At 42.6% G+C, this 18356-nt stretch overlaps 1 protein-coding gene across 1 annotated transcript; it reads left to right on the top strand.

The window, feature by feature from the left end:
- The first annotated feature begins 73 nt into the window (after positions 1-73).
- Positions 74-3409, top strand: KCNJ11 (potassium inwardly rectifying channel subfamily J member 11). The gene has a single exon (XM_065840030.2). The coding sequence runs from the start codon at positions 181-183 to the stop codon at positions 1381-1383; it is 1203 nt and encodes a 400-aa protein (XP_065696102.1). The 5' UTR covers positions 74-180; the 3' UTR covers positions 1384-3409.
- The last annotated feature ends 14947 nt before the right edge of the window (positions 3410-18356 follow it).

Genomic DNA, 18356 nt, shown 5'->3' with positions numbered 1-18356 from the left:
GGGCCCCGCCGCCTCAGCGCCGCGGCCGCGCTGCCGGGCCGGGTGCGGCGGGGGCTGCGGCGGCGCCGTTCGCCCGCTCGGCCCCCGCGGCGCGGCCGTTCCCCCACCCCTCGCTCCCGCCCCCGGCGGAGCGGAGGCTGCACGGGGCGGTGCTGAGCGGCGGAGCGGCGGCGGGCAGCCATGCTGTCGAGGAAGGGGATCATCCCCGAGGAGTACGTGCTGACCCGGCTGGCCGAGGATGTGCCGGATCATGCCCGGTACCGCGCGCGGGAGCGGCGGGCGCGGTTTGTGGGCAAGAACGGTGCCTGCAACGTGGCCCATAAAAACATCCGGGAGCAGGGGCGCTTCCTCCAGGACGTCTTCACCACCCTGGTGGACCTCAAGTGGCCCCACACGCTGCTCATCTTCACCATGTCATTCCTCTGCAGCTGGCTGCTCTTCGGCATGGTCTGGTGGCTCATCGCCTTCGCCCACGGAGACCTGGACCACAGCACCCGGCTGCAGCGTGACCCCGCAGAGGGGGTGGCAGGTGGCCCGTCTGGCTTTGTGCCCTGCGTGACCAGCATCCACTCCTTCACCTCTGCCTTCCTCTTCTCCATCGAGGTGCAGGTGACAATTGGCTTTGGGGGACGCATGGTGACGGAGGAGTGCCCAGCTGCCATCCTGGTGCTGATCGTGCAGAACATCGTGGGGCTGGTGATCAATGCCATCATGTTGGGCTGCATCTTCATGAAGACCTCACAGGCCCACCGGCGGGCCGAGACCCTCATCTTCAGCAAGCACGCGGTCATTGCTCTACGGGAGGGCAAGCTCTGCTTCATGCTGCGGGTGGGTGACCTCCGGAAGAGCATGATCATCAGTGCCACCATCCGCATGCAGGTGGTGAAGAAGACCGCCAGCCTGGAGGGGGAGGTGGTGCCCCTCAACCAGATTGACATCCAGATGGAGAACCCTGTGGGGGGCAACAGCATCTTCCTCGTCTCCCCACTCATCATCTACCACGTGATAGACAAGAACAGCCCCCTCTACGACATCTCCCCCTTGAACCTTCATCACCATGAGGACCTGGAGATCATTGTCATCTTGGAAGGAGTGGTGGAGACCACCGGCATCACCACTCAAGCCAGAACCTCCTACCTGGCAGATGAAATCCTCTGGGGCCAAAGGTTTGTGCCCATTGTGGCAGAGGAAGATGGGCGATACTCTGTGGACTACTCTAAATTTGGCAACACGGTGAAAGTGCCCACCCCTTCGTGTACTGCTAGGCAGCTGGAGGAGGACAGGAGCATTATGGACACCATGCCATTGTCCCCTAAAGGCACAATGAGGAAAAGGTCTGTCAAGCTAAAGCCCAAGTTTACCATAAGCGATAAGCCTTCCTGATGCCTTTTCACTGGGAAACTGTTAGGGCTTTGTGTCTGAAAGATACACTCAAAACACTGAGGTGGCCTCTTACTTTTTTCTTTTTTTTAATTCAGGTTGCTAGCACAAGGTATGTTATAATGTTATTTATTGTGGGATAAATCTAAAGCTAATTCTATTTTTTTAAACGTGAGGAATTTCAAGAAGCACTGGGAGTAGGAAAATCATGGTCTGCAGCTTTAAATTTCAATTCAGACTGTCCTATTTAATTGCACGATCATTTTTCATTGATTCATCTGCAGGTAATGACATCTTTTCTCAAAAAATAAATGTAGATTTTTCCTCAGAGATTGCAGTACTTAAGAGTCTTGCAGTGTCCTCAAGTCATTAGGTTTTAACTGGTTTTTTTCTAACTTGAACAATCAATATAGCAAAATAAAAGATTAATAATATAAAGTAGGCTGGATTTAAGTGATAACAAAAGGGTGAGGCAATGTTATGTGTGACACAAGATGAGGTCTGGAAGTGTCTGTTTTATACTCCGTGTCTCAAGGAAATTAACTGCTGGGTTTGCTTCATCCATATTGTGTGGGGTACGCCTACCACATGCAATATGAAATGTATTTGAATATTTACTTTTGTTTATTTTAAAACTCGTTTTGCTTCCAAAATAAAACAGGAATACCTTTTTGGACTGTACATTTCTGATAGTAAGCAATGCTTTGCTTTGCCTTCAAAAAGAGTAGCAGATAGTATGCAACTTAATTATAAATAGGAAAAATTCTGTATTCTAATTTTTAAATGAAGAGAAGCAACATCTCCCCACACTCAGAGCCACATGGCAATAGGATACCCAGTAAAAAAATTAATCTCTCCCTTAGGTCAGAGTGAATTCTGTTAGATAATCAGGGAATATAAATAGAATTAGATATTTTAGATGAAAGGCAATGCTGAATGCTGAAATTATATCTGCATGCAGTAAGCAAAACCTTTCGCTCCCTTCTTTTGTAAAACAAGCTAAGGTTTTTGTACTGAGGGAATGGAGGGATGTGTAAGACAGCGTGGTCACTTCTGGGATGCTGTGTCACAAAACATACTCCTGCTGAGAAAATTATTCCCTTTCTGTTTACATCCTGACCCCATACACAGCTGGTGCCTGCCTTAGCTTTTAGCTGAATTCTGGATCTGGCATTTACCGGCAAACCCGAAGGAGTCGTGTTCACCCCCTCAGTTCCACAGTGACTGCAGGAGAAATTCCCCTCAGCACACTCCTGCAAATCTTCTGTCTGGGGATATTAACAACAGCAGCGATTTTATTTCTGTGGAGGGTTATTAGAAGATAGCAACAGTATTAACTACAGTGTGCTGTTAACAGGGTGAACTCTCACTCAAGTGGAAAAAAGATAATGTTGTCCGAATAATACTGAACTAAGCATCACAAAGCTGATCCAATACCTGGTCACACAAACTGTGCAGAGAGGCACCAAGTTACTTTCAACTTGATTAATCAAGGAGCTTCTAGTATTAAGTTCTTGTGTGTTATGTGGTTCACAACAGACACAAAAAATGTTTTGTGTCAGCAGGAATATGCCAAGTTTTTGCTGCCTTGTCAGTGTAACAATGTGACAAACTTGTTCAAAAGTGCAACAAAACTTCTGTATTGATGATAGAATATTTTCAGGCATCTATAAGATGAAATAATGTTTGGGTAAAATCAAAGGTTGTTTTAAAATCACAAAATAGTAGTTATATTTTCAATATTTATGTATTTCAGTTTTATGAAGACCTGTATCAGCATTATCAGACTGCCAGTTAAGAGAGTAAATGCCTGTTGACTTTCTAAATTCCCCAAACACCAATACTATTCTGTGAACAGCTCTGCAAATGTGGTGTGTGTTTCACAATAAAAAGGCAGTCAAATTGCCATTAACGAGTAGTCAGCAAAGAAAATTTGGAAAGGCATAGTTTACATTTGTCATCACAAAAAAGTCCTATTTTTTTTAATAGGAATGATTAAATGCCTTTAATGATTAAATTTCTTCTGTAAGACTGAGTCTACTTGTCACATTATTTTCCAGTTTTCCCTTCCACTGCCTCTGTTCCATCTCCTGTTGCCCATCAGAGGGGCACTTACTACAAATAGCAGTGCAGCTTTTTGCATTTCCCAGACACCTTTGTTCCTTTGAAAGTGCGTTGTTCTTTATCACTTGTCACAATACCGCGGCTCAATTCTTACAAGAGTCACAGACGAAATATTAGTAGAGTTAGCTTGCCAGTGACTTGGAATCTTTGGCTTCTCCTTAACCTCCTTAGTGCCTTATTTCTATGTGTAAGATACGCCTTAAGGTCCTTGCATAACACCTCTTCAGCTCTGGTAGTATTTTAAAGCTCTTTTCAATATTTGAGCCAAATGTGAAGCAGTTTCAGCAGCACTACCATGCAACTATTTTCAGGAACTGAAGCAAACCTCTTTTTCCCTCAGGGAAATCTGTGCTACAGCGAGGTAGAAAATTCTCTTTGTTCACTGTGAGGTGGGAGGGGAAAGATAGGAGGAAGCAGCTTGCATTTGCTGGGCTGCCTTCAGGACCACCTCTTTGCCACTTCTTTTACAAGTATCTGCCTCGTTTTCTGAAGTCTTGCAATAAATAGGCATCATAATATTATGAGGAAGGCAGGATTTGTACTATTAAAATCACCATATTGAATTATTTCAATCAAAGTGTTGGTGATTTTGAATCTGGGGATTCTTGTAATTTCAATTCCTTCTGTTCTTTCACTATTTTAAATACTCAGAAGCATATCAGGGCAGAGCAAGGAACAATAAGTGTGCTTATTTTGTACTAGGGATATTACTTCTTCGCGAGGATCCTTTCATTTTGTCATTTACAAAGTATTTGGGAACACAAGTATCTGAAATTGTTCTTAAAGTTGTACTTCTGTAGCTGTCAGTGCTATTATTTGACATAGAAAAATCTTCATTCTTAGCGATGAGCAAATGTTGCGTTTTCCATAGAAGTGCAAAGTGAGTGGGCTTTTGATCTTTCTCTCTCAGCCTACGTCTGCTTTTTGGGAGGTGGTATCACAGCTGGGATGCTGCCGAGCAGCTGGGAGTGTGCACTGTGGCTCCCACTGCCGCTACCTCTCCACGTGTCTTCTGCACAGCAGCCAGTGTGAGGGAAGCTGGAGGTGACATGCTCAGGGCTTATCCTGGGAGGGGAGGATGTGGACACAAGAAGTGGGAAGCTGCAGGTTTTGTCACGACCCATTGCTGCGTTTAGGGTGTGGTGGAACCGACTGTGTCTGTGGGAATTACCTTTCATGGGCTTCAGAGTACAGAGACCATGATCAGTTTATACTCATACTTCACACTGTTTAGAACTTTAGAACTGGTGTTTGAAGGGACAGAAGGATCAAGGGCTTAGTGATCAGAGACTGGAGAACACTTACGATATACAAAATCAGAATATAACAAGGTCTGACTTGGTCTCTTTATCCTCCAAACACTTTATCCCCCCAAGTAACTGTAGTATTATAGCAGTGTGTTTCACTAAGACAGCGTCACTATAAAATAGATACAAAGAAGAAGTGAATTCAAGAGGCTGCATATTAAGTCAAAAAAGGGTCAGTGGCACAAACTAAACACATCTGATATCCACAAGTGACACAGTGGATGTCACACAGACAATGTCAAGAAGTAATCAACTATTTTTTTTTTTAAGCCCTTCACACCAGGAAAGGTGAGATGACGCGGAGATAAGAGATCGAAGACCTAAAAAGCAGATCTGAGAGCCTGGTATAAAAGTCTTTAACAAGGCCAGGGCTTTCATGCTAGAACAGATTAGCAACTGAGTCAATGTCAGAAGTCAGTTTGCCCTGTAAGGCGAGACTGCAAACTGGGCATGATCAGCATTGCTCAATCCCATGGGTAAATATTGCTGCATGTCGAGCAAGGTACAACAGAGCCCTCTTGGAAGCAGTGCTAGGAGGGCTTAGTGGCAACTGATTCTTGTGGTTATTTATTAATAGTCAATAATATAAATCTAATGAATAATTGATAGTTCTTTGAAAACAGCATTTGTTTCTTCACGTTTTCCTTTCTCTTCTACACTGTAGATCAGTCATCCCTAAAGGTAATTATTGCAGGTCTGCTAGCACAGATTGTTTTGATTTGGGATAAAGCACAAGAAGGCTTTGGGAAATAATTTTTTTTTATATATATATTAGAAACCCAAAAAACCTCTGTGAAATTGCCAAGCTTGCAATTTTCACAGTGATTGCTTGTGCAAAGCATGGAAATATCTATTCCTAGGAACTGGATATTAATAAGCTACCATAGATTATTCCCTGTTGTTCATTTTGCAGGTCCCTGTGGAAGGGAAAGTGGTTTAGTTCTTTGGGTTTGGGTGGAGGGAGAAGAGAAGGAGGTTCAAAATCACTGCATTTTAGGCTCCCTGGTTACACCTTTCTCTCTCACGTGCCCAAAGTTGTACTGGTATTCACACTAAAAATGGGCAGGGTCAATGTCCTTTGCAGTGCATGTTCCCATGTTGCCCTACATTCATCCAGGGTCAGCTAGCCCATTCCAAGGCAGACTTGTCCAGCCCAACAGCCCTGACCCAAGGTTCCCAGAAGGCAGTAGAAAAACATCCCATCCATTTCAGTGGATTTTTGGATCAAAGGACGTAATCTGCCAACCTGCTGAAAGCATGTGCTGCAGCAGAAAGAGGAATTTAATCAGCACTGCAGACATTACTCAAGCAAAGCTACTGTTTGAGGTAAGAAGATCCTTGTGTGAAGGAGGTCCTGGGTAAGCTAGATCATAGCAGGTGGTGGGACCCATGCTCAACGTGGCTGGTGACTGTCTAACTGCCTGTAACAAATGACGCAGTGTACTATTTTTGATTCAGCAGCAGGAGAAAGATACGTGATATAAACCTCCACCCTCCCGCAAGGAGAACTATTAAAAGAGCAGAAGACATTCTTGAGAGGCTGCAGATACTGCTGCCTCCACCCTGCTCTTAGCCCTGCTGGGTGCCTACAGAGGACAGTATGCCGCATGTTTTTCTGGCTTACACCCCTGTTTTAATAGAATTGTCACTGGGGAGTGATTCAGTCTAAACTAATTTTCAAAAATGAAAACCTGCAGCCCCTCTTCACCACTTGTGCCTGTCAACATTTGTGCCTGACTTACTTATTGAGTTTAAATGCTGATGGCAACTCTGTGAGAGGTTTTCTAACCAGCTCCCCAACTGCAGAGCCGAGCAGCCTGCAAACATCAATCCCATCTGAACTGCAGGGGGCCCAGAGGCCTTGTGATGGTGGCCCCACAGAGGAATGTCTCCTCTTTCTGCCCCTCACAGGATCTGGGGCTTGCACTGGCAGGAGGCATCGCATCTCCCACCCCATCCCTCGGTCCCTGCTGCCATGAGGGTGGTGAGGCCCTGAGCTGGGAGCAGGGCTACCACATGCTATGGCAGAAGGTGGGAGCCACCCTTTTCATTCCCTGGTTGTTCCTTGTTCATGTGCTATTTTAAGTGGCAAATACCTGCTCACTAGTTTGCGTTTTCTCTGCCTCGGAGAGGGTAGGCAGAGTGTATAAATGGCACTGTTGTTGTTATAATCATAATAACATTATTCCTGACTGGAGCTGAGACACAGAGATTGGTGGTGAGCATCAATGCCAGCAAAAGGAGTCCTTGACTTCAGTGAGCTCATGTTAAATTCTGGGCCTTTAAATCTAAGAGAGCAGGGAGTTCATTAGCACTAGAGTTTCCTTCTTAGGGTTGGGCACTATTAGGTTGATGGGGTGGGCAGCTGGTTCAAATAGTTCCTGATGATGCCTTTGCTGCAACAGAGGTGCTATTCTCTGTATTTTAAAAGTCTCCTGCTTTGGCATCTCCTGGGAGCTTCTTCCTGTGCTTTGTGAGTAAAAATCTTGTTTTATTTCCTTTTCTCTAGTATGGGAGAATGTGGTCCTTGTGCATATTGTCTAATCTTATATGCTGAGGTATTTGAATGACTTGAATGTTTATGTCAGCTTGCCCTGTTTGGAAAGTGCCTGGAAGGAGGTTGTAGAGAGGTGGCTATCAGTTTCTTTTCCCAAGTAACAAGTGATGGGGTGAGAGTCAATGGCCTCAAGTTGCGCTGGGGAGGTTTAGATTTGATCTTAGGAAAAATTTCTTCATGGAAAGGGTTTTCAGGCATTGGAACAGGCTGCCTGGGGGAGGTGGTTGAGTCACTATCCCTGGAGTTATCAAAAAGACACGTAGATGTGGCACTTAGGAACACAGTTTAGTGGTGGACTTGGCAATGTTAGGTTTATGGTTTGACTCGATCTTAAACATATTTTCCAACATAAATGATTCTATGATTCTAATTCTTGCCATTTCCTGCTGAGTGCACACCAGTAACAGGGACAATATTTTCCACACCATACCTTTACCCCAGGTGCATTTTTCCAGTGTTGTTAGCTCTACTTTAGCGTTAAAACTTGAGGAAAAAACGTTAGCAAGGTAATGCTTCTTTCAGGGGATGGGTGGAGAAGAACAACAGTGAGATCAGAGCGTTCTTCTTGCAAAACACGTGGATTTTGTTGGAGCAGAGTGCCCAGAGAGCAGCTTTCTTATGTACAATTATGGTAAATTTTGATCCTGAGGGTAAAGAAGCTGCTGTATGCAGCCATCCCTAGTGGTGCTTTAGAAGATGATTGGCACTCTGGGGGTGTGCTGATCACTTAATACACAATGGTGGCTTGGTTTGAAAGAGCTAGTGGTTGGCTTCAGCAGCCATGAAGAAAGCTCATGCTTGCTGAGAATTTATCTAGAAATATAGGCAGGTAGTATCTGTCTTTAGAAATGTGCCTGTAGGAAGTAGCTGTTATTTTCTCACAGATTTTCTTCTATCAAGTGCTGTCTGGACATCCGTAGCTGAAATCTTTACACTTAGACTCTAACTGCTTTACTAAATTGTGACATTTGATAGTGAAATTTGATCATTCAGTTTGAAAGGTTGTTCTTCCATTTTTTATTTTTTCTTTTAAATTGTGGCCAAGTTGTTATTAGTTTTGTGGGTTTTGTTTGTTTGCTTTTTCTCTCTACTTATTTTTTTTCATTACTGTACGTAGCCTGCAAAGTACGTCACTTCTGTTGTGTTCTTGAAGAGCATCTGGTTAAGGAAAAAATAAAATAGAGTTCTGCAGCATGCCATAGCACTGCAACATACAGTAAGAATTCTTAAACTATGGTACTGCCATTCAAGGTATTTCAGTGGTATCACAAGTGTTTCTACTGTTCTGTGCAGATCTTCACTGAAGAGAATCTCTTTCCTTTGAAAGAAGTTAAATCAAGTTCTCAAATGTAGGTTTCCTGAAAAGTTTCACCTTCAGTAGAAACCTCAACTCTGATCCTACATTCCTAGCTCTGCTTTTCTCTTTTGCAAGTTACACAGGAGATGAAACCAGATCCATCCTCATAGTTCTTACTTTCTAGTTATTGAGAATAGTCCCTTAAACCAGGTAACTAAAGTTTCCCTGTTTCTGTTCCTTCCTAACATTGAAGTGTCACATCCACATTACCCTTTGGATACACAGTAGTGCACTTTATCATCAAAGTGGTAATTGCTTCTTGGCAAGATGGACCAGAATCTTTGGTTTTCTGTTTTCAGAGAGAAGAGGATAAAGGTTTTGGCATGAAAGCCACTCCATTAATGTGTCATTTTGGCTGAGTGGTTTGTGTTCTACTATTGAAACTCCAATTTTCACATTTCACTGATGTCTTGTAACATTAAATAGCTACCTGACGAGACTAGTATAAATATAAGACTCTCTGCCTGCCTATTCCCTGTGTTTGGACTTGGACTTGAGCAGGCCAAATGGGAAAGTGCCGTGTGTTCAAAAACCTTCTCTGTATCTCTGCCAACTTGTGTCTGGACTGCCAGAGATCCCTTAGTGCCTCCTTCGGGTGACTTCCACATCAAAAAAAGCTCATGGTTTAACAACTGCTAGTACTAACTTGGGGACAACTTCTTTGGTGGTGGTGGGCAATATAGATCTTGCGTATTTCTTCCCCTTGTGTGCACACATTGCTGATCCCAAACCTGGCGCCCTGTGGGAGATACGGGGTCATGCAGCTGCTGCGTAAGCCATCCTGTCACTTCTCGTACTTTCCTGTAATGTTGGCCTGGTGAGGTGAGGATCACGCTCAGGAATGATATTACCAGAATGGCCCTTCTAGTTTTGTTCTGGTTCAAAACTCGTACTTTAAAGGTTCTATGTGGCTCTGATTTGCAGTCAGAGACAGTTTATTAGCAGTCCTGTTAGGTTCTAGGAAGAAAAAAAACTATTTACACCCTTAATAATCTTATAGTGACCTACCGTAAAGGGAGTTAATGTAGCCATAGAAAAATCAACAATCTTGTATTAAAAAGTATTGCCAAGTTTCCATGAAAAGTTTAGTAGTATATTCTCATTACTCAATATTCAGTCATGCCTGGTTTTCACATTGACTCTCAGAGAAACTACTCCAAAGTCTGCTAAATTCAACAGATGTTTTCTTACTGACTTAAAAAATCTGGATGAAGTTCAGAGGATGCCTGACTAAAATGGTGTGCTGGCACTCATATTTCATTCATTTTTCTGAAACAGTTTAAACAAAAAAAAATTACTGGTCAGCATTAGTTGAGAGGTTTTACTTGATCTTCGGTGAGTTATGGGAGGAAGTTTCCGTAGTTCACTTTTAAAGTTTACAGTGTAGCTATAGCTCATTCAATGCATAACTGTGGGATGGAAAAAATGATAATTTCCATCTTATTTTGACATATACAAATACTTCCTTAAAAATATAACCTGCTTTAGGTAAGACTCCAATACCTCTAATTCTTTTGTGGGGTGACTTATTCTGGTATCCAGACACAGTAAAAGAAACTTGAGTATTTGCAAACTAGTATCCAAATTTAAACTAAATTCTAATAGATAATGAACAATAATAATACAGTTTACCTGCAAACTTGAGTTGAAAGGCTTGTTCTATACTGTGTTCAGTTGCTGGATGAAAGACTCACAACTAATGTTTTAATTGTCAGATGCCTTTGGAGAGAACTGTAGTTTGCTGATAACAATAATATAATCCATTTTCTCCAATATTAGTTCTTATTACTTCATTGGTTTCAGGTAACTCTGTCCAGTCTTTGTGGCTCTGATACGTACATAGAACACCTGATGTTGGCAAGTACAAAATTTGATATCGAAAGGTCAAGACAGTCAGTCTTATTGACTGTGGTTTGAGAAGGAGTTTGTCTTATCTCAGAGACAACAGGAGACTTTGCTTAAGTAGGAGTGAACATCTTCCATTAAAGAGCTGCTGCAGTAAAATAGTCCTGGAACTCTAAGCCAGGAGTGATTTATTATAGCAAAAATAATTGTAGCAGAAAAAAGAAGTATTTGCCTGCTGTTGTCTGAGTGTTCTGAGCCTGGACTCTGAGATGCTGCACTTCCATGCATGCATGCATACATACATACATACATACATACATACATACATACATACATACATAGTGTGTCATATTGCATATATTAAAAAAGAGAAATTTTGCTCTTTGTTAAAGGATGTGGGTGTTTTATTTCTGGCGACAAGAATAAGACTGAAGTATGAGTTCCAGCAACATGACAGCAAATAAGCCCTTGTCTTGAGTGGGTTGTTTTCAGCCCATTGTCATTTCCACCAACTAAAATATTCTTTACTTTGCTACAAAATAAGGGAAGATCTATAACTTGAGGACTAACAAGTTAAGAAGTAACCTCAGAGAAGGGTTTGATGCTAACACACCTCAAGTATGAAGTGTAAATTTATATTGCCTTCTTGCCACTAGAATTTTACAGCAAGATAAATATGAAGTTACATCTTGTGGTTGAGAGGGGAGAGGGAAAGTGAAATTGCTCCTGTTGGATGTGATATCTCCTGGAAAGAAAACTGTGGTGGATTAGCTGGATTCAAGATAAATAAATAAATAAAAATCTGTTATTTTTACAAGTCACTTTACTTTTAGCAAATCTCATATTGGGGAATAGAACGTTCTTTACTTGTTTGAAATAAAACAATTCAAGGAAAGCAAAAATCCAAGTGAAATTCAGCCTTTGTTTATACCAGTTTGTTGGAACTTTTGTCGAGTTTCTCAGTAGCAAAAATAACAGGTCAAGTAAATATATTGGAGCACTGTGTGGACTAATTTAATAGAAAGCTACAGCCAAGGTTTCCTGGGGCTGAATCATCCTTGTGCAGCAACTGCTAAGTTACGCCTTGCAGCCCCGAAAGACTCTGTACACCTAAACTGAAATTGTTTTCCCCCTCAAGTTACATCAAATAGTGCTCCGTACTGCCCTCGAAGTGAAAGGACCCAGAGATGTATTATACATACCTGGAAGCCTTGGAAATATCTCTTTTGTGATGGGTTTCTCCAGGCTCTGTACATTACTTTGAAAGCAGTTCTTTTTGGTGAACATGAAAGCTGTGGGTGCTATCTGAAGCAGAGATTGTAGGTAGAAGCAGTTGCCTGAGTGGCCCAGTAGCTCTTGTCTGACATTATCCTTGATTATGTCTTCCTCCAGTAGCTGTTGGATTTGAGTCCCTTCAGGCAAGAAATCCCTTACTCTACACACAGACACACACAGACACACACAGACACACACACAGACACACACAGACACACACACAGACACACACACAGACACACACACAGACACACACACAGACACACACACAGACACACACACAGACACACACACAGACACACACACAGACACACACACAGACACACACACAGACACACACACAGACACACACACAGACACAGACACAGACACAGACACAGACACAGACACAGACACAGACACAGACACAGACACAGACACAGACACAGACACAGACACAGACACAGACACAGACACAGACACAGACACACAGACACACACAGACACAGACACACAGACACAGACACACACAGACACACAGACACACACAGACACACAGACACACACAGACACAGACAGACACAGACACACAGACACAGACACACAGACACAGACACACAGACACACAGACACAGACACACAGACACAGACACACAGACACAGACACACAGACACAGACACACAGACACAGACACAGACACACAGACACACAGACACAGACACACACAGACACACACACACACACACAGACACAGACACAGACACACAGACACAGACACACACACAGACACACACACACACAGACACACACACACACACACTAATGCTAATGCTATACAAGCAGATAGAGGTGTGAAAGTGAAAAAGATGTCACAGGAACTTGATTATTTAGCTTCTTATAGCTTTAGCATGTATGTATTTGATTATTTATACAGGAAGCAAGAAGGATACAGTCTTGGTGAGGAATATAAGAAGTATGAGAAACAACATTCTTTTGACAGCTTAAGCACAATGAGCCTCTAGTCCTCTCGATATGAAAATGTACTTATTTATAATAATTCAACACTTATCCAGCTACAGGGCTTCTATAAAAAATGTAACATGTAATTATATGTTTTATTTTCCCTGGCTTATGAATTTCCTAGCTTCCCTTTGCTAGTCCTTCTATTTACTTTCTCTTAGAGTGTCAGTGTCACCCTATTAGAATATTGCCTCAGGAAAATACTTCTCAAACTCCAAGAGCTACTCTTTTTTTTTGGTGTTTTTTTTTTTTTTCAAGTTTGGTTGGTTGATTTTGGTGTTTACATGTGTGTTTGTTTTTGTTTTTGTTTGGTTTTTTGTAAGAGTTTCTTGAAACCTTTTAAGAGAGAGAGTCTGCCAAGTCTGCTCAGTGGATTAGGCTCTTTGATTTCCAGCAGGGTCAGCAAGAATAGAGATGCTGTCGATACTTTGAAATTCTCAGGCTAGCTCTGTTTCTGAAGCTAAATCTAGACCTCAAGATAGGTTTAGACCTACATCTGGAACATTTTTCTTTCTTTTGCATGCATTGGTTTGCAGGTGCTGTGCTATGAAGGTGGGATTCCTTTTTTTTTTTTAATACATTATTAAGATAGTTCATAAAAAGCCTGTGAAGTCTTATCAGGAGCAGTACTCCTGTTGCTCCTTAGGTTCAGCCCTCTCAAACTCTCTTTCTGGCATGTCTGTGCATATAAAGCTGGATGTCCAGGACACAACTGTCCTGATGTCACTCCAGAGCAGACTCTGAGTCTGACCCACAGTGGAGCTAACACAGGTTTAAAGGCAGTGTCCTCTCCAGATGTTTTCAAGTGGACCAATGAGGAAAGCATAAACACACTACCCAAAGCACACAGGATGAAAGAGTCACCTGGTAAACTGAGAAAATAGGATTTCCTTGTAGTAATCTTTGAATGTGTCACTGCACTGCATGGTTGTGTAAATAGAATTTAGATTTTTTGCAATGCAATTTTGTCTCCATCAACAAGAAACCCTTTGTTTTTAACTTTGGCGTCTGGTTTTTATCTTTGATCCTTCTGAGAGCTACTCATAATCTTCATACCTAAAGAGTTCTTTTTCTTCAGGGAAGAAGAAATGGGCTCTGCAACTTAAAGTGAGCACCTCCACAGCAGTTGTCATGTCCATTAAACATTGCATTGCATCCAGCACTGGTAGAACTAAAAAGCAAATCTCTGGATTCCTTTAAATTTTGTCAAGATACGATACAGTGCTGCAGGGCACACATTAGTATTTCCCCCTCCCACAAATACTGAGCACCATGATCCCCAGAAAAACCCATACTGGAGGCCCATAACATAGGGAAAAAGAAAAAGTTTGGGTAAGAATGGATTTTGCAGTTGCACCCTATGCAGCTGTGAAATTCCTCTGAAGAAAAACCAAAGAGGTGTTTGAAGGGCATTTGCTTCTCCAGTTAGAGAGATCCGGTGACTATGACCAACAGTGTTTGAGAGGTAAAGCTGCCTTCTGAGAAGTGAATGCGCCTTCTCTGGGGAAGTGGTTTCCAGACATCTTTAAGAAGATCTAGGGAAATGCTTTGTATCCTCATAGTTTTGAGGGCCTGTGAAGGAAATGGACAGCTGTTGGGGAACTGAGTGTAGCAGTTAAGACAGCTGTTGGGGGAAAATATATAGTATTACTAAGAGCAATTCTGTGTGAGCACATAGGAATAACTGTATATTCATGTGAGGGTGTCTGGGTTAGAAGAAATGACTGTCACAGCTCTGGAGACAACACCCATCCTTATAACAGTGAGATGAAAATTTGGGAGTCCTAAAGTGGACACTTACTTGGAGAAATTATGTTTTATCACCAACCGTAGCCCTACCAACTGCAAATCCAGATGGCTACTGTTTTCCAGAAATTAAACCATACCCTCACTGCATGGTGAAGGGTTACCTATGACAGCCAGTGGCGTTGTCCACTCAGGAGGATGCCAGGTAAGAGCATCATAAATTATTTTCTTGGAAAGCTCTGCCCTGATGTGCTTGCATATATTTTAGAGAAACACAAACAGCATGTGGAGCCATGGAAGTGCTGGTCTCTTCCATGTGCATCCACAACTGAAAAGCTTTCAGATCCTCATGGTCCTTTAGCAGAATTACTTATCTTCTCTTGCAGCATTACATTGTGCATTACATTGCACGGTACTCCAAAATAAAATTTGTACCTTCCTGTCTTGCGGATACTTCAGATAAAAAGTTTAGTATTAATCATTTGAAGTGAAAGCTCACGATCTGGTGATTCAAACCAGCTTCTTCCAAATGTCTCATTTCTATGCTTCCTTTGAAGACTATTATTTGATGAACTGTGAGGGAAAAGGGAATATGTTTGCTTCTAGATGCCCATTAAATTAAAAAGAGCAAGTAAAAGAAATGAACACTGATTTTTCTCTTGCATGAGCTACGTGCAGTCAGCAGCACGCACGCTATCCGGGGGGAATGGTACCTGGCTTACTTCTCCCTTGCCTCTGTCCAGGCAGGACATGCTGTGGCAGAAGGATTTTGTCTGATGTGGCGGGAGGCTGCCCTCATCGCAGGGCAGCTCTGCCCCCTCCTTGCCAGCTGTGGACAGATGTTGTCCTCCCTCTCCAGCAGTGGGCCTGCTGGGAAGCCAGTGGTGGGAGCTGCCCCGGGAGTTTGCCCGGGCGTTGGACAGACGGCAGGCAGCGCCTGGGCAGTGCTGGGGAGAACAGCTGTGTGAGAAGCGAGCTCCATTCACACAGTGCAAGCGGCTGCCTAAAATAAGCTTGAGTTACTTTTATTTTTTCCAACTCATAAACAGGAGTTTGTTCCTCACTTTACAAAGGTTTAGATACTACTGTGATAGTGCATAAAAATATTTTGTTGCTTTATTGCTTAAAACATGCAATTAAATTATCCTGATTGAAGAGCTGCAACTATCTAAATAATGTTTAGTCCACCATTAGTTGCCAGAAATATGACTGTACAGTCAGACACAGCCAGCCAGCCTCCACAGTTCCTTCCATGTGAATTAATTTGTGAAAAGATTATTTAGATGCATACCTTTGTCACTGTTTCTTTTTAATAATGAAGCAACCACACCATCAAGCAGTTGGGACTTACTGCTTTGAAGTTCTGATGAGACATGCACATCAAGTGTGAGCAGGATGAAGTGTATTAGCTGCTTTCTGAGTCACACTGCATCTTTCCAGTTAGTCCTTCATGGCATTATTGCATCTAATCCCAGCACTATTTTTTCCCTATTTCATAACTACTGCATTGCAATTTGGTTTTTTGTGGGTTTGTTTGGGTTTTTTAAAATAAAATTTTAAAAATACTCTATGCATTCTTGGTGCAACACTGGCGCAACCCTGGCTTTGTCCTGGGGAGCCCAAGGGAAATCGGAAACATTTAGGACATGTCTAGACTGAAAGATGAGCTATGACAAAGCGTGGATATGCTGGCAGAGATCCAGCGACTGTGATGCTGGTTGGTCCCTGGCCCTTGGTGATGCTGCAGGATCCAGCCTGACCCCAGTGGGGGCAGGTCAGGGGGGGCCCCCAAACAGCACCAATGGACCAGCAATCTCCAGCCTGCCTGCAGCTGCCAAAGTGCCAAATGAAAATGTTGCTTTTAAGCAAATGGGAACAACCCTGCCCCCCAGCTGAGTTTTCAACATAGAAATAGAAATTTAGCCACTTGAAACCACTTGCATGTTTTATAGTGTTTAATGTACAGGAAAGCTATCAGGCCAACTGAAAGACAGGCAGCTGTTAATGCAAAGACTGAGCCAATCAAAATGAAACTTGGGAGCTGTAAATATTTAATAGATAAATTAATAAAGACTGTTCTGATGATACTGTAATTACCTGCAGATTGAACTAAATCTACCCATTGGGGAAATGACTGGGTGGTTATTTTTCTGCTCTGACTATTGCAAACACAGTAGAAAGTTAAAATACAGATACTTACTTTGACAATGAGTACAGTATGTGATTTATTAAGTTCTCAGTAATGTTATAATACTCAGTGAACATTTTACAGCACTTAGTTTTCCTCTTTCCTTTATTAAAAATGTGTAGAAAGAGGGTGTTTAGATGAAGAATTATAAAACTATTGTAGTTGAAAATGAGCCGTAGCTTTATGTGTTGCGTAACATTAAACACAGACGATTAAACTAGAGATACAGGGAAACTCTGATCAAGAACTTAAAGCACATGCCTTGATGCCAACACTACGCCTTTATCCCAGTGCTCATGTTTAACATCACAATTTTTGTCAATTTGTGTAGCCTCCATTGGTGGTTGTGCTTCCCTGGGAGAGTCAGACTGAAGGAACTAGCCACCCTAAGCTGGCTCTGACATTTGCAATTGTTACCTTTAGAATTCCTGGTGGGGGGGGGGGGGAGGGGAAGCTGATATAAACCAGCTTACCGGCTATCTCCAAAGAAGCTGTTCCTTGAGCAGCATTAGGAATGACAATGAGTTGGCATCTGTATGATCCAGTTTCTTCCACCTGTATTTTTGGCAGAAATAGTGCAGTATTGCCTTTTAAAATTTCACTGTCTAGCATGTAGGATCCTACTCCAGGAGGACTGGTTTCCAGCTATAAATGTAAATAGTATCTTTTCTTGGTCAATATCTTTGGTTTCTAAATAACAAATGATTGTGAGATTGTTGTTATCCAGTTGTGCTGTACTGTACTCGGAGATCAAGCACAGTACCGAGGAGTCTGTACTCAGGAACAGCACCGTTGGCTCAGTGCTTATTTGCACTTTCAGGGTCTCTTCCAAAAGGAAACAGCATAATGTAAGAAATGCATTCTTAAAAAACAACAACAACGAAACAAAAAACCCCACAACTTTTTTGAAACATGGCAGATGTTGTTTGGCTTTTGGGGGATCATTCAGTTTTCAACATCCTATTTTATTATGTCACCACTCTGCTTCTTAATTAACTTGTAGAAGTGCTTGGTAATCCTTGTCTTAGGCTCCCTCTAGTGAAGAAACGGTGTGGAACTGTGCGTGCTGGCTATGTGAAAAATCCTTGTGTTATTATAGTAGATTTTGGATCACTTCTCCATGGTACTAAATGCACTGGCAAGGTCCGCACAGCCTGTAGAACAGCTGGGGGCTCAGGAATGTCACTCATTGCTACTGAAGTATCTAGTGCCTTTCTGTGACTGTGGAGATTTCCAAACATAACGACTTTGCACAGGACTCTAATCCATGGCTGAGTAACTCCTCCTCTACTCCAGGGTGCACTCCAAGTTCTGCCCAGCAGAGGTGGGGGGCTGCCTGCACCTCCATCCTGCTTCCTCCGCTGCCACTAGGGAGCTCAAACGCTGGAGTCCTTTTCTCAATGTATTAACAGCAACAAAGAGCTACTGGGAGAGGGAGTGGAATGAGATATTAGAGACGAAACTGTGTATTGCCGGCACCATCACCTTCTACAACACAGGAATGTCTCTGTGAGCAGTTTCCTGGAAGATACAAGCTGTGAGCTATTATGTGTTAAGGAAATGCACATTTGAATAAA

The sequence above is a fragment of the Patagioenas fasciata genome, chromosome 5 (genome assembly GCF_037038585.1).
Source record: "Patagioenas fasciata isolate bPatFas1 chromosome 5, bPatFas1.hap1, whole genome shotgun sequence".
In the NCBI taxonomy this organism is placed as follows: domain Eukaryota; kingdom Metazoa; phylum Chordata; class Aves; order Columbiformes; family Columbidae; genus Patagioenas; species Patagioenas fasciata.
This window is presented reverse-complemented; position numbering and strand designations above follow the sequence as displayed.